At 54.1% G+C, this 23974-nt stretch overlaps 3 protein-coding genes across 3 annotated transcripts; all 3 read right to left on the reverse strand.

The window, feature by feature from the left end:
* Positions 1-332: 332 nt before the first annotated feature.
* LOC311204959 (carboxypeptidase A1-like) lies at positions 333-4518 on the reverse strand (the record flags this gene model as incomplete). The annotated part of the gene is given in 13 exon segments (XM_084279225.1): positions 333-490; positions 493-537; positions 1680-1764; positions 2059-2142; positions 2144-2259; positions 2600-2690; positions 2926-3036; positions 3165-3266; positions 3350-3451; positions 3536-3637; positions 3729-3863; positions 4113-4194; positions 4391-4518. Coding segments are annotated over 13 exon segments (1341 nt in total).
* A 774-nt stretch (positions 4519-5292) lies between these two features.
* On the reverse strand, positions 5293-10128 carry LOC311192116 (carboxypeptidase A1-like; the record flags this gene model as incomplete). Its single annotated transcript, XM_084264540.1, has 11 exons — positions 5293-5480; positions 5567-5651; positions 5972-6171; positions 6337-6427; positions 6653-6763; positions 6893-6994; positions 7087-7188; positions 7615-7713; positions 7969-8103; positions 9292-9373; positions 10064-10128. 11 exons carry the CDS (start codon positions 10126-10128, stop codon positions 5293-5295), a joined length of 1260 nt encoding a protein of 419 aa, XP_084120666.1.
* A 4507-nt stretch (positions 10129-14635) lies between these two features.
* On the reverse strand, positions 14636-23059 carry LOC311192127 (carboxypeptidase A2-like; the record flags this gene model as incomplete). The annotated part of the gene is made up of 11 exons (XM_084264551.1): positions 22976-23059; positions 21741-21822; positions 20780-20914; positions 20361-20459; positions 19583-19684; positions 19315-19416; positions 18438-18548; positions 18003-18093; positions 16946-17145; positions 14955-15039; positions 14636-14823 (listed from the first exon to the last, which is right to left on the reverse strand). The coding sequence occupies exons 1-11, from the start codon at positions 23038-23040 to the stop codon at positions 14636-14638; spliced, it is 1260 nt and encodes a 419-aa protein (XP_084120677.1). The 5' UTR covers positions 23041-23059.
* Positions 23060-23974: the final 915 nt, after the last annotated feature.

The following is a 23974-nucleotide window of genomic DNA, read 5'->3' on the forward strand; positions in this document are numbered from 1 at the left end:
CTGGGCTGGCTGTCAAGATCCCTCTGGATGGCTCCTCTCCTTCTATTGCATCAACCACACCACCCAGCTTGGGGTCATCTTGCTGAGGGTGCCAGAGCAGAGGGAAATCAAGTCCCTCCCTTCCTTCTGCATCCTGCCCTTCCCATCCTCTCCTCCACACCCCTTCCAGGCCTCCCCGTGCACCCACAGGAGGGTCAAGTGTGTCTCCAAAAACCCCTTTTCCCCCACAATTTGGGGATGGAAGGGAGGAGGGAAACACCAACAAGCATTCCTGAACCTTCTTTGCCTTTATGGATCGCGTTCTTTCCCTCCTCCAGCTACTCAGCCGTTACTCAGCCCCTACTCCCAGTCCAGTAGGGATGGTCCCGTGCATGCTGCATGATGACCTGCAGGGCCAGCCACGTCTCCTGGGCGGTTGGGACGATCTGTTGGGCAGGGAGCAGGAACCCATAGCGCCCTGTGTCCCTCAGCTCGAAGGTGAAGGAGTATTAATACCCTGGTTGTACGTCCAGTCGATGGTTCCTCCACTTGCTTGATCTGGAAAGAACCAAGGGGACAAAAACCCAGCTGGAGGCTGCTCACCAGGGGCACCCCCCCAGGGCTCAGTCCTGGGGCCAGTTCTGTTCAACATCTTTATCAGTGACCTGGGTGAGGGGATGTGATGTTCCCTCAGTCAGTTTGGGGGTGACACTGAGCTGGGAGGATGTGTGGGTCTGCCTGGGGGTGGGGAGGGTCTGCAGAGGGGTCTGGCCAGGCTGGAGCCATAGGCTGAGACCAACGGGATGAGGTTCAACAGGGCCAAGGCAGAGTCCTGCCCATGGGACATGACAACCCCCAGCAGAGCTCCAGGCTGGGGCAGAGCGGCTGGAGAGCTGCTGGGAGAAGGAGCTGGGGGTGTGGGGTGAGCTCAGCCTGAGCAGGAGCCAGCAGTGTGCCCGGGGGGCCAGGAAGGCCAAGGGCAGCCTGGCTTGTGTCAGAGCCAGCGTGGCCAGGAGGGCTGGGGAGGGGCTTGTGCCCCTGGGCTGGGCACTGGGGAGGCTGCAGCTGGAGTGCTGGGTCCAGTTCTGGGCTCCTCAGCACCAGAAGGACATGGGGGTCCTGGAGCGAGTGCAGAGAAGGGCAACCAGGCTGGGGAAGGGGCTGGAGGGCAAATCCTCTGAGGAGCAGCTGAGGGAGCTGGGGGTGCTGAGCCTGGAGAAGAGGAGGCTGAGGGGAGCCCTTCTCCCCCCTGCCCTGCCCTGGCATGAGGGTGCAGAGAGGTGGGCGATGGTCTCTGCAGCCAGGGGCCAGGAGCTGGGCCAAGGGGCAATGGGCTCAAGCTGCCCCAGGGCAGGGTCAGCTCAGCTGGGAGGGCAAAGTTCTTCCCTGGCAGAGTTGTGGGGCTGTGGCACAGGCTGCCCAGGGAGGGGGCTGAGTCCCCAGCCCTGGGGGTGTTGACCAGAGGGGAGATGAGGTGCTCAGGGAGCTGGGGCAGCACAGGATGGGAATAGTGGGACTTGATGATCTTCAAAGGGCTTTTCCAACCTGGGGACTCTGTGACTCTGTGACAGGAACCACCAGTCCCTCTGCACCCTACAGGGTTACTTCATGGGACCTTCCCGCTACGCTGAGGTGTGAGGGAGGATTTTGGCTTCATGGAGGAGGAGGAGGAACCACTTTTCTCCCCTCTCTTTACTCACAGATGGTGGTGATGATGCTGCCATACTTATAGGAGGTGCCATACAGGGAGGACAGAGCTGCCACCGCCTTCGCCGAAATCTCATGCTGTGGATACACAGAAGAGGGGAAGAGGAGCTGGAGGAAGGGAAAAGCCTGTGGGCTTCATCCTCCAGGAGAGGTTTTCTCCCTCGTAGCACAGGTAGAAAGGATCCCAAAAAAGCTTGGTAGCCTAAACCTGGGGGGCAGCCCCAAGGGCTGGCAGTGGAGCCTCAGCTTCTCCCCAGCTTGCCAATGCCCCCCCTGTGTGGCTGCACGGTGGAGGTTGCTCCTCCTTGGAGAAGGAGAGCAGCCTCCCATCATCCCAGCCCCCCTTTCCAAAACCCTCTACATCGGCCCTACCAGTTCCTTCTGGTCAGGCACTGGGGTGCTGGTGTAGCCGTAGGGGTAGAGCAGGAGCTGGGAGTAGCTGTGGATGGAGATGAAAAGCCTTGATGTTCCCGTGGCTCTCCACAAAGTCCACGATGGCCTTCACCTCAGGCTCTGAGTTGGCATAGGGGCCGTGGTATGTCTCTGAGCAGGGGTTCCCACTGGCCCCAGGCCCTGGGGAGAAGGGAAAAATGCAGCGTGGGTGTTTTGGTGGCAGTTGGGTGGGTTGGAGACTCACAAGAGCAAAGGGGTCGTTTCCCAAGCCCAAGAGCTGAATTTTTCCCAGCCCTTGGCTGTTTGATGCTCTCAGGCATCCTCCTAGACACTGGTACCATGGCTTTTATGTGTGGGCACTAGGGGACACCAAAGCTCTGGGGGAGCCCAAACCCCGTGTTTGCCGTGGAGAGCACATCCCATCTCCTCCCTCAGGGAGTCCTCCTGAGCCAGAAATGGCCTCAGAGCCTCCACCCAGAGGACAGAACCCTTCCGTGGGGTTAAGTGGGAGAGCTCTGACCTCCAAAACCTGCGTCCCAGTTGCGGTTGGGGTCCACACCCACGCAGAGGGAGCCCGACTTCTTGGACCTGGTCTTGCGCCACATGCGGTTCTGGAAGGACAGAAACAGCTGATGTCCAGTGCTGGAGGTACCACCAGCCTCGAGTGGATGGGGGTCTGTCATCTGCAGGGGCTAAGGAGTCACAGAGGTCCCCTTCCCACCCCCTTGGATATGTAGACCAGGAGGATTTGAGCTTTCAAGGGACCTCCCTGTGCAGCACCTCAGTCTGGCTCCCCAGCCTCATCCTGCATGGCCATAGGAAGGGAGAGGGAAGCCAGGGCCACACCTGAGTTTGGGTGAAGACGAAGCCATCAGGGTTGGTGACAATCTCCAGGAAGATGTCCATCTTGTCCAGGATGGAAGCCAGACCTTCATCGCTCTCGTGATCCTGGACGATCTAGAGGGGATGGTGGTTTGGGGCTTACTGGTACCGTTGGAGCACCTCCATGGGGTCAGCCACCAGGCATCCACGGTGGCTGCAGGGCCTCCTGGCCCTTTAGGGACATGTCCAGAAGGTGCCCATACCTTCTTGGCAAACCAGACACCGCTGGCTTGGGTCACCCATTCCCGGGAGTGGATACCGGTGTCGATCCAGATGGCCGGGCGGTTTGTTCCCCCTTTGCTGAACTGAAAGAGCAGAGGGGGTGGGTTGGCTTTACCTCTGCTCCTGCTCCCTCCTCTGCTCACCCCCACAAACCCCAAACCCTCACCTTGAGCACGTAGAGGGGGCGGTTCTCCGTTGACCGGCCGATCTCCAGCTTGCTGACCAAGTTGGAGTTTTCAGCGACCAGCAGGTCCATGAAGTCGTAGATCTTGGGGGGATGGGGGGAGAAAGATGTCACACCTGGGATTTATTCTTCCCCCCCCCTCCACCTCCAAATCCTGCCGCTGCTCACCTCATCCAGGTTGTGGTAGGTGGTATAGTCAAAGGTGTTGGTGGTGAGGGGCAGCTGGCGTTGCCTGCGGAGCATCTCCGTCCTCTCGCGGTCCACCAGCGCCTGGGGGAAGGTGGGGCAGGATGAGAGCTCATCCCTCCCCACCTGCTACACTGAACCCCCCCCCTACATCTCCCCCACCTCCTCTGCTGACCTGCACATCCTGGATCATGATGGAGTAGGAGATGCCGTTGGCCTCCAGGTGGGCTTTGACCGGCTGCAGGCTGGGGAAGGGCACGCGGACGTCAACGGGGTGCCCGAGGCCACGGGGTGCCAGCCAGAAATCCAACTGGAAGGGCAGAAAGCAAGATGGGGGGGGGGGGGGGGGTGTCAGATCTGCCCGTGGGCTGTCCCCCCCAAGCACCAGCTTCTCTCTTGCTTTTCACCAGCTGGTTCCCATCATCCCACATCCAGCCCCCCTCACCCACCCCCAAAGCCCCATCTCTAGGGTGTGGCTTGAGGGGGGCTGCGGATCAAGGGATGTGGGCTGGGGGTTGTCCCTAAAAGCCCCCCCCCCCCCATCCACCACACCCAGTACCTGCAGCTGCTCGAGGTCCTGCAGCTCCTCCACCTTCCTCAGCTCCTCATGGGTGGTGGGGACGATGCGCAGCACCTGCTGCCTGTGGGGGGTCAGGGGGTGTTGGGTGGTGGTGGGGGGGGTGTGCAGGACCCATCTCCAGCACTAACCCCCGTCCCATCCAGACCCCCCACCCTGGGATGGATGACCCTCTTCCCAGGTGCTGTCCCCCCCAGGGCTGAGCCAGCTCCTGTGCCCCCCATCCCCATCCCAGCCACCCCCACCAGCCAGACCCCTACCCAACAAAAGTCTCGGTGCCGGCGGCTGCTGCCACCAAGGCAGCCAACAGCAAGAGGACCCTCATCATCATCAGCCAAGAGAGTCTGTCCTGTGTCCCAACAGCACCCCAGAGCCTCTTAAATCCCATCAGGAGGGTGGCCCCCAGCCCTGCCCCCCACAGCTGTCCCCTTTCCCAGGGCCGTGGGACGGCTCCGGCTGGCACCGGCCAAGGTTGGGAACCACAGTCCAGAGGTTCAACCCACCCCCCCCTCCCCTCCTTGGCAGTTCTGGTCCTGGCCAAACCTGTCCCAGGAACCAGCCAGGGCCGTCTGTGAGTCACCCCATTGGCTGGTGGGGGTGAGAGGCTGGGAGGTGCCAAATCCCACCGCCCACGGCACCGGCTGCGGCTGGGAGCTGCAGGGAGGGAAAGGACCTAAATTGGGTCAAGGAGGTGTGGGGATGAAGATCAGGGGGAAGCTCGGTGAGGTGGGGACTGAAGCTGTGGTGATGGTGGTGAGGGGGGTTGGTGTAAAGGGCAGAGCAGGTGATGCTCATCCTGGGTTGCAACCTAGGACAGCAAATGCCCAAAAGCACTTTGCACCCCGCGATGGCCCCTGAGGGTACCTGGTGTCCCCAATCCCAGCCCTCAGGGGAGGGAATAATGGAGCAATGCTGCCCCAAAACCCACAAATTTAGGTTTGGTTGCCCCAAACACTACCCATCTCCTCCCAGATCCTTCAGAACTGTTGGGTCCAAAGGATGGGGACTTGTAGGACCGAAGTCACGACGGGGAATAAACATCTACAGAGCTTTGCCCCTGGGTTTTGGGTTGGTTTTTGGAAGTCTGACGTGGGAAAATCAAGGTGCCAGCCTTAAACCATAGTTCCTAGGGTTATTTATTGAGACATGGGAGGTGCTAGGTTCAGTATGGATGCTCCAGGACGTGGACCATGATGTCCAGCAGAGCCGGCCAGGTTTCGGTAGCGGTGGGGATGATCTGGTTGCTGGGCAGAAGGAAGCCGTAGCGCCCTGTGTCCCTCAGCTCGAAGGTGAAGGAGTATTTCACCCCGTTGTCATAGGCCCAGTCGACCGTTGTGCCATCTGCCAGGTCTGAGGGGAGAAGAAGGGAGGTGGGAACCCAACGCCCAGCGCTCGTGGTGGACACGGTGCTGCAGGAAGGGGAGGGGGATACTTACAGATGGTGTCCACGATGCTGCCATAGGTGTATTTTGTCCCATACAGGGCAGCCAAGTCAGTCACAGCCTTTTTAGCCAGTTCATTCTGCAAGGGAAAGCCCCAAAAGGGGTGAGACTTGGTGGACCGAGACCTTGAGGCAGTAGAAACCCCAGGGGAGCGGGGTCTAGAGCCCAGCATTGTCTCCCACCCCCCTCTGCTTTCGCTTGTCCCTGAAACACCCTTAATTTTTGACAGGTGGGAGGTATGTCTTGCAGTCACCCTCCCTCCCAGAACTAGGTGATGGTCTTCAACACGCAGGTTGCACCTAAGGAGAGGAGCAAGGAGGGTCCTGGGATGGTCCAACCTGACTCTTCCCACGAGGCTGGCAGTTGCAGCCCCACACCTCCGTTTTGGGGGCATCTCACCAGTTCCTGGTAGTCAGGTGCAGGTGCTGTCTTGTAGCCATAGGGGAAGAGCAGCATCTGGGAGTAGCTATGGATGGAGATGACGGATTTCACGTTCCCGTGGCCGCGGATGAAGTCTACGATGGCCTTCACTTCGCTCTCCGAGTTGGCGTAAGGGCCACGGTAGGTCTCAGAGCAGGGGTTGCTGCTGGAGCCAGAGCCTGGGGCACGGTGGAGGATGCACCATGCAGGGAGAGGCTGCCTCAGGGAAGGATTTCCAGCCCCCCTAGCCCCTCCTCCCGGCCCCATTTCTCCCCTCTAGAAGCTCTGCTGCTTTGAGGCACGAGCGATGCCCAAGTGTGGGGAGCCGGTGGCCTGGCTCTCACCTCCAAAACCTGCATCCCAGTTTCGGTTGGGGTCCACGCCGACGCAGATGGAACTGGCCTTGGTGGACCTTGTCTTGCGCCACATACGGTTCTAGGAGCAGATGTGGGGTGAAGACCATCAGAGGGATGTGAATCCCCTGCTCCTTGAGGGACAGATGACGGTCCCCCTGCCCAAGCATCCCCAGGGGTGGGAGGAAACCCACCTCCCCCCACTCGCCGTCCCGCGTGGGAAAGGACATCCCTCCCCACCCAAAAGCCATGGCCAACCACTGAGCAGCAGGAGGAGTTCCCCCTCCAGTGATGCCCCTGCACTCACAGAGCTGTGGGTGTAGGCAAAGCCATCGGGGTTGGTGACGATCTCAAAGAAGATGTCCATGCTGTCCAGGATGGCCGTGACGGAGGGGTCCGTGCCATAGTCCTCTGCGATCTGCATGTGGAAAGGGAGTGGGAGCTGCCTCAGTACCCCTTGGGGATGAGGGATGTGACCAAGCAGAGCCAGGGGGAGGTGTTGGGAAAGGGTTGGGGTGAGAATTGGGGTTCCAGGGCACGTGGTTACCTTGTTGGCTGTCCAGATGCCAGTAGCTTGGGTGATCCATTCCCGGGAGTGGATACCAGTGTCCAGCCAGATAGCCGGCCGATTCGAACCCCCGGTGCTGAACTGTATGGAGAAAGGGGATTTCAGCCCCCTGGTCTCCCCAGGGGTGGGCAAGGGGAGAGACCCCCCAGTGAGAAACCCCCCCCAGTACCCACCTTCAGCACGTACAGGGGTCTGTTCTCATAGCTGTGCCCAATCTGGAGCTTGCTAACGAGGTTGGGATGATCAGCCACCAGCGTGTCCATCCAGTCATAGATCTGCAAGAAGGAGTTGCTGGGTCATGAGGCTCACCCTTGGCTTTCCTTTTGGTCTGTGGGATATCCAGCATCGGCTGCAACACGCAGAGCTTTGCTGGAGAAGACCTCTGAGCAAGCAGGGAGGTGCACATCACAAAGGCTTTTGCAAAAAGCAGAATAAAAGGCACACTGGGGGGGAAAAAAGCTCTGAGATACACCCTCCCACACACCATCTCAGCCACCCACTGGGCTCCAGGCACAAGCTTTGACCCCCAAAATGAAGTTGGAGATGTCTCCCAGCGAGGTGGGGTCATGCCAAAGGAGGAGATGTCTCCTGGGGAGGTCTTGCTGCCACTGTGAAGGTCACTGCCTGGCTGCAACCAAGGCATGGGCTGAGCCTGACCCCCCCCCAGCAAGGTGAAGGGAATGTTCTGCAGGGCAAAGTACCTCATCTATCGTGTGGTAGGAGGCGAAATTAAACGTGTTGGTGCTTCTCTCGATCCTCTTGGACTTCATCATGGTTCTTTTCTCCTCATCCAATAATTCCTGTGTAGGAGGGGGGGGGGGAAATACCCAAACCCCAATCAAAGAAGGTGGGAGGAGCAGAGAGTTGGGTTTTTCCTTCCATCTCCTCATGGTTTCCAGCTTTTCCCATCCCTCCACCCATCTCTTTCCTGCTGCTCCCACCACTTCATTCAAAGTTCCACACTGATCTGTGGAAGAACTTTTTCATGGGGGGGGGTGACAGCTCTTGGGATGGAACTGTGGGAGCTCATCCTGCTCCCAGCCACAGCCCTTTACCTGCACGTTCTCAATCATGATGCTGTAGGAAATGCTATGGGACTCCAGGAAGACTTTGACTGCTTGGAGGCTGGCGAAGGGCACCCGCAGGTCAACTGGGTGGCCGGGGCTGGTGGGGTGACGCCAGAAGTCAAGCTGTTGTGAGGGAGAGGAGAGAGATTGTCCCTTGTCCTGTGCTGGATGCTCATCTGCTGAGCTCCCCAGCACCAAAAGGGGTCTCACAGAGCTGCCATTGAAGGATTAGAGTGATGAAGGGGCTGGAAGGGGCTGCCCAGAGAGGGGGTGGGTGCCCCATCCCTGGGGGTGTTCAAGGCCAGGTTGGCTGGGGCCCTGGGCACCCTTGTGTAGCTCCAAGCCTGGAGGTTGGTGTCCCTGCCTGTGGCAGGGGGGTTGGAGCTCTGGGACCCTTGGGGTCCCTTCCAACTCAGACCAGTCTGGGATTCTATGATTCTATGATTAAAAAAGGCATTTAGACAAGTTTTGGGACACACATGGGCACAAGGATGGGTCAGGGTCCCGTTGCCTGACACAGCAGATCTTCTACAGAAACACAAGTCAGCCCCAGTTGCTTGTTGGCTGCAAAGATCCCTCTGAACGGTGAGTGTTTGGGATCTGAGCAGATGCAGTAGGACACCCAGGGTCACTGCACTTCTAGTTTTGCTCTTTAATTCGATAGATGTGACTCCCTACATGAGCTTTGAGGTGCAGGTGCCGTTCACACACCCCCCCCCCCCCCATCTCTTTCCTGCTGCTCCCACTGCTTCATTCAAAGTTCCCTCCCAATCTGGGGCAGAACGTCTTCCCAGTGAGGGTGAGGGAGCCCTGGGACAGGCTGCCCAGGGGGTGTGGAGTCTCCTTCTCTGGAGAGATTCCAGCCCCATCTGGACACCGACCTGTGTGACCTGTCCTAGGGACCCTGGGTTGGACCCCATGATCTCTGGAGGTCCCTTCCCACCCCTACAGCTCTATGAGTCTGGGATTTTTCCACTGGGATTCACAGGCTCAAAGCAACCAGGGCAAACACAGCAGGGTTACATCATAGCTCAAGTGGAGGGGGGGGGTGGGGAAAAGCAATGACATTTTAGCCCTGGACACTGAGGCTGGGACCAAGACCGCCGCGGTCGGTGGCTGGGGTGTTCCCGCTCCATCTGAAACAGGAGGGCTCAAGGGACCCTAAGCCAAGTCAGGTATTTGCATAGTTATAAACTGTATGTATCCAAAATGGGATGTGGAATCAAAAGGGGGGGAAGCCCTGGGTGTCATCAGGGAGTTTTCCAACCTTGGGGGCGGGGGGGGGATGCTCAGGACCCCGCCGCAGCTCACCTGAAGCTCTGTCAGCTCATGCAGCACCTTGAGCAGGGTGATCTGCTCCTCGTTGCTGGCCATGATGCGGAGGACCTGGTCCCTGCAAGGGAGGCAGAGCTGTCAGCAATACACAGGAGGGAGCACAGGATGGGGAAGGGGGGGAAGAAGGAGCTGGAGCTCTGCTGCTGGCATTGCCCCGCGGTGGGCTGGGCAGAGGCAGGGCTCCACGGGTGGGAAAGTGAGTCAGTTTGGTGTTGTGAGTGAAAAATGTGAGTTCAGAAGAGCCACAGCAGGAAAACCAGTGAGTGCCAGGGAGCCTGAGGTGGTCCCCAGCCTTGTTTATATCATGAGACCTCCCAAAATGTTAGGGAATAGCTGACATATAGACATTCTCTGACTGTATCTATATGTTGGGTACTTCCTCTTGTAGCCTCTGCTCCAGCCTGGCTGGGCTCCCCCTGGGGATGGCTACAGCCTCCCACAGAGCAGGGAAACACTCCCCCAGCAGTGAGCTTTCCCTTCCCCTGGCAAAGCTCAGGTGATGCTCTGAGGATTTACCACTCTACCTGCTCCATGCCCAAAACCTCCCTCCACAGCTGGGGTGGTGAAACCACGTCTTTCCCACTATCCACGTGGCAAAAGCCGATCTATTTTCCCCCTTTGGGATCTCACTGTTCTCGTGGACCCCAAAGGGGAGTGAACAGAGCCAGGCACCCCTCACCCCAGCCCCCATTCCCAAGCAGGGTGCCCCACCAACACCCCCCTGCCCCCGGCTTTCGGCAGGACTCACCCCACAAAGAGCTGCTCGCCGCGGGCGGCCGCTACGAGGGCGGCGAAGACCAGGAGGAACTTCATGGTGAGTGGGCACAGACGAGCTTCAAGCCCTGAGGGCATATACAGCCCCCCTATATAGCACTCCAGGGGCGCTCATAGACCTTCTCACCAAGGCCACATCTGCTGTCCCCGCGGAGCTGGGAGCGACAGATAAGCCAGGAACGGCTCCCAGGAGCCCCAAATGTTTGCTTTATTCAGCCAAGTCAATAAAAGAGCAGCCAAAATTGGGGAAAGATCTGATAACAGCTTCCTCAGGGCTCAGCTCCTGCCAGGGCGCGTGCCTACGTACCCAGCGTGGGGCGCGGAGGTGTCACGGCCACAGTCGCCACCCCAGCTCAACTCACGGGTGTGGGATGGTGGAGACGGTGGGATCACAGGACCCCAGCGTGTACAAGGACACAGTGCTTTGTTTCCACTAATGAACTGATTCCAAGTTGCTTTAGGAAGTCGAGTGTAATTATGACCAGCCAAGGGAGCGCCCGTGACGAGCTACTACGGCTTTACTAGGCAGAAGAGCGAGCGTATAAACACCTGGATTACTTTATACGAGTGCAGGCACAGAGGCATCAATAAAGGCTCAAAATAGATCATCAAATTATTACCAGGGCTGCTCATCAAACCTCTCCCAGGACCGGGGCCAGCTGATGATGGATGAAGCTTCACCTTGACGACGACGGGTGTCACGGAGCCAGCGAGGGTGGGAGGGGTTTGGAGACTGGGAGAACGGCTCCTTTTTTGGGTGGAAAGCGAGTTATTTGTAGGTCTTTAGGGTAGAAGTCTGAGTGGGTGCAGGACAGAAGCTCCTGGAGTGGCTGCTGCTGGTTTCTGCTGTCTCAAGGAGGTTGGGTCATCATAGTGGTTTCTTTGTTCCACGGGTTATAGCAGCGTCTTTGTTCCGCAGGTGACAGCAGCCTCATTGTTGTGCACTTATCTGTGATGGCCCTGAGCTTCTGTCTGCACTTGTCAAGGATGCTCTGGGTTCCTGGGCTGGGTTCCCAGGCTGGCAATCATCATCTTGGTCAGTATTGCAGCAGACATCATCTGTCTGTGCTTTTCCCCCACTACCACCCGCTCGTCTGGGTGTGTCGGAGGGAAGGTGCCGTGGTTGGAGGTCTGTAACGGCCTCATCGTGCAGAGCTGGGGATGCTGGGGAGCTGGGACTGGCTGGTGGTGCCAGGGAAGGGTCCTCATGGAGGCAGGATCATGTTGAGGTGGGATGGGACCGTGGGAGGGCTGTATCTGCATGTCCAGCCTGGCTTTTGTTTCAGCTGATGCCGCTGTCGCTCCCATCCCCTCTTCCCTCACTAACCTCTTCATTAGGTGCCCCCACCCCAAATCTCTCTCACCCCCAGGCCAAAGCAGCCCATCTCCCTCAGCATCCCATCATGGGACACATCCCCCTGTCCCTCTTGGTGGCCTCCATCAGCCTTGCTCCAAGGGTTCTGTGGTGCCAGGGGTCCAAAAACTGGACTGAGTCGTCGTCAAGACAGGTGGACTCAGGACCTGGGTGGTTGGAATGGGCAAGCTGGGCTAGCAGAGGGTTGGTACTAGGTGGTCTTTAAAGCTCCTTCCAACCCAAACCACTCCAGGATTTTATGAGCATCAAAGCCAGAGTGAAGCCACAGGTCTACAACCCCAGCAGAGGCTCCTTGGGCTCTGCAGCTCCTGCCCACCTCCTGCCGTAAGGTCCCAGCTCTGGTGGCAGCAGCTGACTGAGGTCCAAGGGCCAGTGGTGGGCCCCACATCAACAGGGTTCTACCAGGGGTGGTTTTGCCACCAGCCGAAGGATTTTTTGGAGATGGGGATGTGTGTGAGGACCACCTACCCCGTGCTTAGGTTTGCTTTCCAAAACCAGCTCCTCTTAGCCCCAAAACCAACCCCCCATGGTGCTTTCCAGCTGCACCTTCCTCTTCCTTTCCCTGCCAGCAGCCTCTGAGTCCGCACTAAGCGCTGCGTCAGGTGCGTTTGCTCTCTCCTGCCAAGCTCCCAGAGGAGTGAGTAACTCCCCAGCTGCCCTGGGGAACGCCAGGATGTGGAGATAAACCTGTTAGACTCGATAATCACTGCAGCAGCAGCAGCAGGGATTGCTAATCTCTGCCCCTCCGGTGGCTCCCGTGCACGGCCCTTGAGCTCAGCGCTCTTAATCCCCATGAAATTAGGAGGCTGAACAGCAGGAGGAGGGAGGAGGATGCTGGAGGGGGTGGGAAATGGCTGTGTGGGATGAGAGCAGGTGTCCTCCCACCTCTGTCCTGCCTCTAACCAAACCACACAGGGACATTAGGCCAGGAGACCTCTCCCTCATGCCAGCAGCTGGTGACCTGGCAGCGTCCTGAGGCTGGATTATGCTGCTAAACCCCAGCCCCTCTCTGCACCTGCCCCTTCTGCCCTCAGAAGCGAGCGCTGGCAGAGCCCCCAGGTTTGCAGGAGCAGCATCCACAAAAGAGAAACTCACTGAATCCCAGAATCACAGGGGTGGGAAGGGACCTCCAGAGATCATCAGGTCCAACCCCCCTGCCAAAGCAGGGTCCCTAGGACAGGTCACACAGGTCGGTGTCCAGATGGGGCTGGAATCTCTCCAGAGAAGGAGACTCCACACCCCCTGGGCAGCCTGTCCCAGGGCTCCCTCACCCTCACTGGGAAGAAGTTCTGCCCCACATTGGGGGGGAACTCCCTGTGCTCCAACTTGAGCCCATCACCCCTTGTCCTGTCCCCACAGACACTGAGCAGAGGCTGCCCATGGCCCCCTGGGTCCCACCCTTCAGCTCTTGAGAACCAGTGATCAGATCCCCTCTCAGGCTTCTTCTCTCCAGGCTGAACAGCCCCAGCTCCCTCAGCCTTTCCTCCCAGGGGAGATGCTCCAGGCCTAAAGCTGGAGGAGGGAAGGTTGAGATGAGATATTGTGGGGAAGTTCTTTCCAGAGAGAGTGGTGAGGGGCTGGAACAGGCTGCCCAGAGAGGGGGTGGGTGTCCCATCCCTGGGGTTGTTCACAGGTCGGTGTCCAGATGGGTCTGGAATCTCTCCAGAGAAGGAGACTCCACACCCCCTGGGCAGCCTGTCCCAGGGCTCCTTCACCACGAAAAAGTTCTTCCCTGTCACAGAATCATAGAATCCCAGCCTGGTGTGGGTTGGAAGGGACCCCAAGGGTCCCAGAGCTCCAACCCCCCTGCCACAGGCAGGGACACCAACCTCCAGGCCTGGAGCTACACAAGGTTGCCCAGGGCCCCAGCCAACCTGGCCCTGTCCTCTCTCACTGTCCATAAGACGTGACCAGAGTGGCATGAGGTGGGCTCATGTAACCCCCCTCCAGCCCTGGCTACACTGCAGTAGGGGAGCAATTAACTTTCCAGATGACCTGTTGAGGCCATCAAGGGCCCCAGCCCAGCTGGTCAACAACTTGAAGTCTCAGCTGGTAAGTGATCAGAAAGCCATTCCAAGCTTGCTTGAATATGATGCATGACAAGAGTCAAGCACAGTGCCAGAGGTGGATGTTCTTCTTCAAGGAGACAGGAAGCCAGGTAATGAATGAGACAGATGGATGGAACAGAAAACAATCAGGTCCCTGAACAAAGGAACTGGTTGCAAGAGATGTGTGGAACATCTCAAGATGACTAACCCAGGAAATCAATTTATTATTGCAATGCAACAGTGTTTTGGTGAGAAGAACTCTTGAGCTTCCTCTTGAGAAGGAGGACCTCATTGCAGCCTTCCCGACCCTGAAGGGAGCTTATAAGCAGGAGGGGATTCGACTTTTTAAAAGAGCAGATAATGGCAGGACAAGTGGGAATGGACTAAAGCTAAAGGAGGGAAGGTTTAGATTAGATATTAGGGGGAAGTTTTTTACAGCAAGAGTGGTGAGGTGCTGGAACAGGCTGCCCAGAGAGGGGGTGGGTGCCCCATCCCTGGGGGTGTTCAAGGCCAGGTTGGCTGGGGCCCTGGGCAACCTTGTGTAGCTCCAGGCTGGAGGTTGGTGTCCCTGCCTGTGGCAGGGGGGTTGGAGCTCTGTGACCCTTGGGGTCCCTTCCAACCCAGACCATTCTATGATTCTATGATACACAGTAGTTCCCTAAAATGTAGAATTCCACCACAAAACCACCCCCTCCCTTCAAGCACATCCTCTGCTTGTTGCACCTCAAGACAGGTCCTCTTCAGATCAGCTGCCAAGGAAGAGCCACACAAAAAGCACATTAGAAGAAGATCCCCAAAGACCCAAACAGCCTTTTTTAGCTGGGTGGGGGAAAAGCCCCCCTCTCTTCCTCTCACACTCTGACATCACAACAGCCACACAACGCGGTCGCACCCTCCACTGCTACGTCTCATTGAGGGGGACTACAACTGTCCCCTAAATATCTTCTGAGGGGGTCTACCATGCATCCAGAGGCGCAGTGAACAAGAGAAGCATTAACCATGTCTTGCTGTAAGAAGTGACACACACAGGGTTTTTATTCAGCCAGGCGCCGTCGCCGTCACGGCTGCAGCAAACCCTGAGGGGTTGTGAGGTTGCTGCTCCAGCTGATCCCCACCCCAGCTCTCAGGAGGAGTTGTCTCTCACGTGCTCCATGATCTTCTTCAGCCCCAGCCACGTCTCCTCTGCAGATGGGATAATCTGGTTGGCTGGCAGGAGGAAACCGTAGTTGCCTGTGTCTCGCAGCTCGAAGGCGAAGGAGTATTTGACGCCGTTATCGTAGCTCCAGTCGATGCTGCCTCCACTGGCTTGGTCTGAGAGGGAGAAGAGGTGGTGTGGTGAAGAGAGGAGGGATTCCAGCTCCCTGTCCTGCTGCCTTGGGGTGGGGAGAGAGAATCTTACCCTGGGACAGCCAGTAAAAAGCTCAGGCTAGTAAAATACTCACAGATAGTAGTGCAAATGCTGCCCACTGTAAAGGTGGTGCCGTACAGGGAGCGGATGGAACTGGCAGCAGCTTTTCCCAAGGCATCCTGGAGAGGAGGAAGATGAATGGATGAAGGATGACTCAGAAAGCAGCTGGTAAATGTTTAGATTTGGCCGACCTGAACCATACCTTGGGGAGATCCCCACCATCTTTCACTAAGTCTCTGATCCCCAGATAAATTAGTGCCAAAGGAGGAAAGGCTGAGGGAGCTGGGGCTGTTCAGCCTGCAGAGAAGAAGCCTGAGAAGGGATCTGATCAATGGGGATCAATAGCTGAAGGGTGGGACACAGGGGACCATGGGCAGCCTCTGCTCAGTGTCTGTGGGGACAGGACAAGGGGCGATGGGCTCAAGTTGGAGCACAGGGAGTTCCCCCCAATGTGGGGCAGAACTTCTTCCCAGTGAGGGTGAGGGAGCCCTGGGACAGGCTGCCCAGGGGGTGTGGAGTCTCCTTCTCTGGAGAGATTCCAGCCCCATCTGGACACCGACCTGTGTGACCTGTCCTAGGGACCCTGCTTTGGCAGGGGGTTGGACCTGAAGATCTCTGGAGGTCCCTTCCAACCCCTACAATTCTGTGGTGGGTGGTGTGAAATCAATCAATCAATCAATCAATCAATCAATCAATCAATTTCTTAATCACTCTTGGTTTCCACAGTACTTTTGGGAGGTGACATTGCAGATGAACTGAATCACAGCAGGTTCTATTTCTGACCATCCAGTGTTTCATCTCCCTGACTGTCTTGTTCACCAGATACCAGTTAAAACCCCAAGACAGTCTGAGACCTTCTGGTACTCAGCTCTGTGCTCACTTCAACCACTCAATGGGTGGTTGCGGAGAAAAGAGCCAGGCTCTTCCTGGAGGTGTAGGGCAAAAGGATGAGTAGCAACAAACAAACTGCCACAGGGAGAACAGCATTTAGGTGTTGGGATAAAGCAAATCCTCCCTGATGGTGGGGGAACTTTGGGAAGGGCTTGAAGAAGCTGTGGAATTTGTCTTTAGAAATAGCAAAAGACATAAAAATAATTAATCAAAATCCCTAAGCAACCTGATCCAACCTTGCCATCAGCTCTGACTCCAAAGCCTGCCTGCTTTCAGCCATGGTTACAGACCTCCAGAGGTCTTTTCTTATTTGAATGATGATTGTGAGATTCATAGCATCTCAAAGACGTCATCACTGCTGTGGTGATGTCATTGAAGCAGAAAGAAAGCAACATGGATGAGCGAAGAGGGCTGAGAATGGGTGGGGATGGCATGTCTTTGCACATGGGCAAGGTTTCTCTTGCAGAGGCACTGCATTGCACTGGGGTTTTGTTGGCTCTCACAGATGGTTCCTCTTAGGGATGGAGGAGTTCAGCCTCTTGTTGGAATCCTGGAATCTCACTGTAATACCTGAGTATAGAATCATGGAATTATCTTGGAAGGGGCCCTTTAGATCATCAAGTCCAACCACCACCTAAACCTGCCAACCACTGCTAACCACGTCCCTCAGCACCACACCTACCTGTCTTTTAAACACCTCCAGGGATGGAAACTCCACCACCTCCCTGGACAGCCCATTCCAAGGCCTAACAACCCTCTCTGGGTAGAAGTTTTTCCTAATATCCAATCTAAACACTCCCTGGCGTGACTTGATGCCATTTCCTCTTGTCCTAAGGAGAACAGGTCAGCCCCCACCTGTCCACACCCTCCTTCCAGGAAGATGTTTAGAGAGTGATTAGATCTCCCCTTAACCTCTTCTTCTCCAGGCTCAACACCCCCAGTTCCCTCAGTGGCTCCTCAAAGGATTTGCCCTCCAGCCCCTTCCCCAGCCTTGTCGCCCTTCTCCTGACTCACTCCAGCACCTCAAGGTCTTTTCTGTAGTGAGGGGCCCAAAACTGAAGGCAGGAGTCAGGAAAGCACAGAAATCCAGCTGGAGAGAAGAGAGGAGGCTAGAGCCAAGTCATCACATCTCACCAGCTCAACGTAGTCTGCTGGTTCAGTGCATTTATAGCCATAGGGATACATCAGGAGCTGAGAGTAACTGTGAAGGGTGAGGAAGGCCTGGATGTTTCCATGGTTCTTAATAAAGTTGACAACAGCTTGAACTTCCACCTCTGAGTTGGCTCTGGGCCCACGGTAAGAGTCAGAACAGGGATTACTACTGGCTCCAGGACCTGTTGGCACAGGGGAGGAACAAAGAGAAACCTGTGAGAACTGGCATTCAGGAAAGGTCAGAGTGGAGCAACAGAAAGCCTGGCTTTCCTAAGAACATGTCTTCAGCCAAGGGCAAGGCCTTAAGTACAGATAAATGCTTGAATGGCAGTGATGGGGGATGAACACTCAAGGGACATACTTCTGGGGGATACAGATAGCTGCCTTCACCTTGTCCTTACTGGCAATTAATCAATGCAAAATTAGCTCTACAAAAGACAGCTATCACAGAATCATAGACTGGTCTGGGTTGGAAGGGACCCCAAGGGTCACAGAGCTCCAACCTCCCTGCCACAGGTAGGGACACCAACCTCCAGGCCTGGAGCTACACAAGGGTGCCCAGGGCCCCAGCCAACCTGGCCTTGGACACCCCCAGGGATGGGGCACCCACCCCCTCTCTGGGCAGCCCCTTCCAGCCCCTCACCACTCTCTCTGCAAAGAACTTCCCCCCTAATATCTCCTCTCCCCCTTCCCTCCTCCAGCTTCACTCCAGCCCCCTTGTTCTGCCAGTCTCTGCCCTTTAACAAGCCCATTCCCCTCCTGTTCCTGGGGTCCCTTCAGGGACTGGAAGGTGCAATGAGGTCCCCCCACAGCCTTCTCTTCTCCAGGCTGACCCAGCCCAGCTCCCTCAGCCTCTCTTGGTAGGGAAGGTGCTCCAGCCCTCTGAGTATCTTCATGGCCCTACAGCCTCCTATCAGACCATTTTCTTGTGGAATCCCTTATATTAAGGCAACTGCTGGTCCTGTGTGACAGGATCTGGGGACCACGGAAAGGAACTTTCTTCTCAGTGACAACCAGAAGCCAGAAGTTTTATTCCTACCTCCAAAACCTGCGTCCCAGTTCCGGTTTGGATCGACTCCAACACACAGACTGCCTTGATTCTTGGAGCGGGTCTTGCGCCACATGCGATTCTAAACCAGAGAACACAAGCTGAGGCTTTGAGAAGAAGCAAATCTTGGTCCTCTCATTAAAACCCTGCCTAGAAATAGTTGCCATTCACCAGGAAGGGATGCTAGACACGAGCCTAAGGTTATTTCTGGTGAGCTGACTGCCAAGATGGGCAAAAAACCAAAGGGATGATGAGTTTCCAGAGGGTTAAGATGGGTTAGGCAAGTAATTAGTATCTTTGGCTGCCCAACTCTTTCCTAACTTCTCCTTAAAACATTAATGAACAGACTTGCAGAGCCCACTTCTCTCCTATTCATAGCTGGCTTGGAAGAGTGTGACAGCTCAGTCACAGAGCACGCTTACTCACCGTGGTGTGAGTGAACACATATCCATCAGGGTTTGAGACTGTCAGCAGGAAAATGTCCATTTTGTTCAGCAGAGAGGTGATGGATGCATCATTCCCATAGTCAGAGGCAATCTAAGCAGAGACAACACGACACACTGTGATTATCAGTGTATTTCTTTCCCACACACTTATGCTCTAACAGCTACGGACGAGGGGCACGTCTGGCTTTCAGGGCAGGGACACAAGAAACATTGATTATCTGCTGGCCATAACTGCTCCTTGGTAGACTTGGAGCCTGGAGAGAGCAATGAATCTGGCTGCTTGTTTTATTCTGAAGTTAACAGAAGAGGGCAACAAAATTGTCTCCTGCCTGTCCTGGAGAAGGGGCCAAGGCTGGCATTAAGATTGTGATGGATTAGCCAGGCTGGGAACACCCAACTGGGCTGCACTCCTCCAGCAGCTTCATCGTTTCCAGCAGAATTTCAATCATTTCAATCATTCAAATAATTCAAATTATTTCAATCATTTCAATTATTTCAATCATTCAAATAATTCAAATCATTTCAATCATTCATACCAAGCTGGATTTTTTTCCCCTTTTGTGAAAGATAAAACCACACAGTTTTTCTGTCAGCAGACCAAAGCAGCAAACGAATTTCCAAGTTCTTAATTATCTGTATAACTATTAGCCCTGCCATCCTCACTGATTCCACCTGAACCTCTAGGTTTCACCTACCTAAACCCAGCTGTCCTAACGAAACACAGATTTGATTGGATTCTTTGCCTAGGCAGCTGTCATATCCTCTCTAGGGGCTCAAGGAGAGTTAGCTAAAACACATACAAGTGTGATATACTTCTAAACAGAGGTGTTCCCAAGCTAAAGAGAAAAATCCATGACCTTTTTAGCTATCCACAGTGCGCTCGCTTGAGTGACCCACTCTCGGGAATGGATTCCGGCGTCGATCCAGATCGCGGGGCGGTTGTTTCCTCCGGTGCTGAACTGTCAAACAAAGCAGGTGGTTTTCAAACTCTCCCTGTCACCATCCAGCCCACAACATCCCAGATTGGGATGCTTTGGACTGAACTGTGCTGTTATCTGTAATACTCATGTAGGTTGGGATATGGATACGTGTGTGTAGGAGCGCGTTCCGCGGTGCGCGTCCTACCTTGAGGACGTACAAAGGCCTCTTCTCATAGGATTCTCCAATCTGGTGCTTACTCACGAGGCTGCTGTACTCAGAGGCAAGATGATCAAGCTCTGCATAGATCTGAAATGAAAAGCCACAGGGCTGGTTACGTTGTGGTCATGTAGAGTGCTGCCCAGAGCAGCTGTAGGGCTTGATGAAGAGGGATCTTGACAGGCTGGGAAGGTGGGACTGGGTGAACCTGATGAGGTTCAACACTGGGAAGTGTCAGGTGTTGCACTTGGGCCAGAGGAATCCCAGACACAGATACAGCCTGGGAGAAGAGCTCCTGGAGAGCAGCCCTGCTGAGAAGGACCTGGGGGTTCTGGTGGGGGAGAAGCTTCCTCTGAGCCAGCAGTGGCTCTGGCAGCTGGGAAGGGCGATGGGATCCTGGGCTCCATCAGCAGAGGGGTGGCAGCAGGGACAGGGAGGGGATTGTCCCTCTCTGCTCTGCCCTGTGAGGCCCCAGCTGGAGTCCTGTGTCCAGAGCTGGGGCCCCAGGACAAGAAAGATGTGGGACTGTTGGAGAGGGGTCAGAGGAGCCATGAAGATGCTCAGGGGGCAGGAGCAGCTCCCCTATGAAGAGAGGCTTGAGGGAGCTGGGCTGGGTCAGCCTGGAGAAGAGAAGGCACCAAAACCACGTGCCAAAAGAAGATGGAAAGACATTTTATATCCTAATATAGGATATTTAATTGAAGATTGCATGAAAAAAGGCCACAAAAAGAAAGAATCCTCTTCCCCCCAAAGCTGAGGTACTCACAGAATCCAGGGAGTGGTAAGTTCCATAGTTGAAGCTGTTGCTGCTGCGTTCCCTTTGTTGACTGTAGGCCATATCTTGCTTTTCTTTATCTAGAACAACCTAAAAGAAGACATTCAAACATTGTGAAAAAGTCCCTTTTATTTGCAAACTTCTAACCAGCCTCAAATAACCACCTAACCAGCCCCAGATCCAAGTGTCCCATGGCTATGGAGCAAACCATATGGGCCCAGAGCTGCTCTAAACACAGTCTGTGACCTGTCCTAGGGACCCTGATTTGGCAGGGGGTTGGACCTGATGGGCTCTGGAGGTCCCTTCCAACCCCTATGATTCTGTGATTCTATGATTAATGAACAGGGATAGACTGGGAGTCCCTAGTTGTTTCCAAAGGAAGTTAATGGCATGCCAGTGGCATGGCATACCTGCAGATCTTCAATCAGGATGGAGTATGCAATCCCATAGGACTCCAGGAAGGCTTTGACTGCTTGGACACTGTTCGCAGGGATTCGCACATCCACGGGGAGGGCAGGGGAGGAGGGGTTTATCCAGAAATCAAGCTGAAAAGAGGAAGGAAAATGGATTTGGTTTGGGGAAAGTGTTCTTTAGAAAAGCTTCAGAAAGGCTGGTTTCTCCCAAACTCTCCTGCAGTATTGTGTCCCCTCCTGCTCCATTTTTAGCTTGGCCTCTCCAGAATCTTGCATCAGTTATTGTGGCAAACTCATAAAAAAAAACCCCAAACCATTTGGTTTTCTGCAGGAAACTAAAACCAGCATTTTCACTGACTTGAGAGCTTCAGTCATCTTCTGTGATGACCATTCTACTATTCTCCCCATCACCAGAAGTACTTTCAGGAAAAGCTCTGCATTACAGTATTCAGCAACATCAAACCCACTGGTTTTATTTCTCCTCCTAGTTCTCCTTCAGTGGGGCTTTTTAAAATCTCCTTTTCTCTGCTATCCAGATCAATATATTTTAAAGAATGTGGTAACACACGTTCTCACCCACAGCAATAAGAACACCAATAACCCAGCATCTTACAGCACGTTTTCCCCTTTCAATACAGTGTAGACCAGCTAAGAAATTCCTCCCACAACCCTGGGAGACAAGCACAAACCCATCAGGATTCTCACTGAAAAGAAAAGCTTTTTGGTACTAAGATTTAGAGCAGAGCAGCTCAAACATGATTGTGAACCCAGCAGGAAGAAGAGACAAACTGCATTGCTCAATACCAAGCTGGTTCTAGAACTTGCAGGTCAAGCATCAAGTATGGAGACAGTAAATTATCCTGACAGCTGCCACGGTGTGGTATGAATCTTCCAAGCATGATACAAAGCCCTACCAGGGTCTGAAAGGTTGAAAAACACCTCTGTGGTAATAACATACCCCAAGGTGTTCCAGAGATTCCAAAAGCTGTAACTTCTTAACCTCCTCCTCATTTCTGGTCTTGATTCGGAGAACCTGGTGCCTGCAAGAAAACAGTTAAGTCTTCAAAAACAGTCTCAAGAAGGCACCTGGTTGAATTAGGTTATTATTAAGGTCATTAATTTGGTGGGTAGCTGCTTGCATGCTACAGGCTGAAAGGGACTTAGTGTCCCCCAAGAGACCAACCAACTCTTGTTCAACAAGGGTTGAACTCTTTGTGTAGCCAGCCTGCTACACGTGCACTGGATTAATAACTAGTTAAACATCTGAAGAAGAGACACTTGTTAACACCAGGTTCCATCAGATTCTTTTGATGAACCAAGACTGGAGGCACTTTAGCACACTAGTAACTTTTTATTGGATTCTCCACCACCATAAGCTTTATTTCTGGCTTGGGTTCTTCTCTGAAGAGATGAGGCTCGTTAACCACAGCTACTGGACATGACTGAGGGATGAGTTCACCAGAATCCAGTCTATGTCACTCCAGAGCCCAGAATAAATGATCAGAATAGTTTCTCCTGGCTTTATGAACCCCAAGGTGTTAGTAAATTATGTGTATTATTTCTTATTCTTAATTCTTATTCTTAATTCTTACAATTTCATATACAGATTCACTCCCTGGGATCTCTTATTACATCTCAGAAGTATCTATCCTGGGTTTTATCATCTTCTATTAAGGTTCCTAAGTAACCAGTAGGACTGTGAGGAAACACACCAGGAGATAATTTTGCAATGCAACATAGAGATAATGGTTGGAAATAGGGATTGAAAATGCTTAGAAAGGCTCTGGAGAGGATTAAGTATTTAAAGAAAAATAAGAAACTTCACAAACAAGGGGAAACTGGTGACCTTTGTGATATGAGGCCAGGTTCTGGTCTCATGGCTCTGTCAAACTGAACACTCAAGGTTTGCAAGCGAGGTTCAGCTCCAGATCAAGGCTCAAGACTGCTCCCTAGGTACAGTGAAAGGCAAAATAAAGCCTTGGGGGAAGATAAATTTAGAGACCTTCTAAATTCGAGAGCCTTTTCCTTAGAAAACCCAAATGAAACTTAAAAGAGGGGTTCCTTCAAACACCAGACCACCAAAACCACAAGATAAAAAGGAAAGAATGAGCCCCAAGCAGATTTTGTAGTTAAGATCACAAAAAAAAACCCAACTGGAAAACAGAAAGGGCTTCCACAAAAGCATAAACTCACCCAACAAAGGTTTCCAGGCACAAGGCAGCCCCAAAGAGGGCACTGAAGATCAAAATCAGCTTCATGGTTTGATGTGAAGTTGAACTCAGCCTAGGAAAGGTGAATTTATACAGAACTGGTTAAAAAACCTGTTTTCAGATAAATCATATCTCCGTGCCATGTGACTCCCTTCTCACATTTATCAGAGCTTTCAAGGCAACCCAACAGATAGGAGGCTGATTTAATCTCTCCAAAAAACATGTTTTCCACTGACACATTCAAGCCCATATGGGACGAGTTGTTCTCAAAGCTTTGCCCACAAAGCTGCTCAGTGCCCTTTCACACATTTTTTCTAGGTTAAACAGACTCAAAATGAACCTCATCCCAGCTCTCACTGGGGGTGAGGGGCTCCACCAGTTGCCTCTTGGTCAGGGGTTTTACTCCTACTGTAGATTTCTAGAAAGATCTCGCTCCAGCACGAATAACTTGGGTGAAATAATGGGGTGAAATGATCACTCTGGTGACAGCAGGTAGAGGCTCCAGGTCCTGCCTGCCAAGGCCATGCTGTAAAATCTCACTTATATACAAGTTACACAATTCTAGACAAGCCAGACAGTTTAAATACATTCTTTATTGAAACCAGTAGCATCCTCTCCATCTTCAGTTGAGCTGGTTTCATCCAGGTCCAGCCAGAGCTTCAAGCAAAGGTTGCAGGAAGGTTCACATGAAAACAAGTTGTACAAGGAGCAGGGGAAAGCTTTGGGTGAACAGGAGCTTTCAGAGCTCAGCTGTGCAGCTGGATCCTTCTCCTTGGACCTGCTTCTCATGAAGTGTTCTTCTCAGGAGGAGGTGAAACAGGTTCGATGAAGTGCTGGAACAGCCACTGCTGGGTCCTCTCAGCTTTGCAATGCCAACAGGGCTGCTCCCTGATCCAGTAGCTCTCTGAGTCCCTTTGGTCTTGTGCTGGACTCTGTTTACCTCTCACTTCACAGGGGATAGTCTCCAGCTTGTTTGCCTTCC

Source organism: Gallinula chloropus (assembly GCF_964237585.1).
Source record: "Gallinula chloropus genome assembly, chromosome: 1".
Taxonomy (NCBI): Eukaryota; Metazoa; Chordata; class Aves; order Gruiformes; family Rallidae; genus Gallinula; species Gallinula chloropus.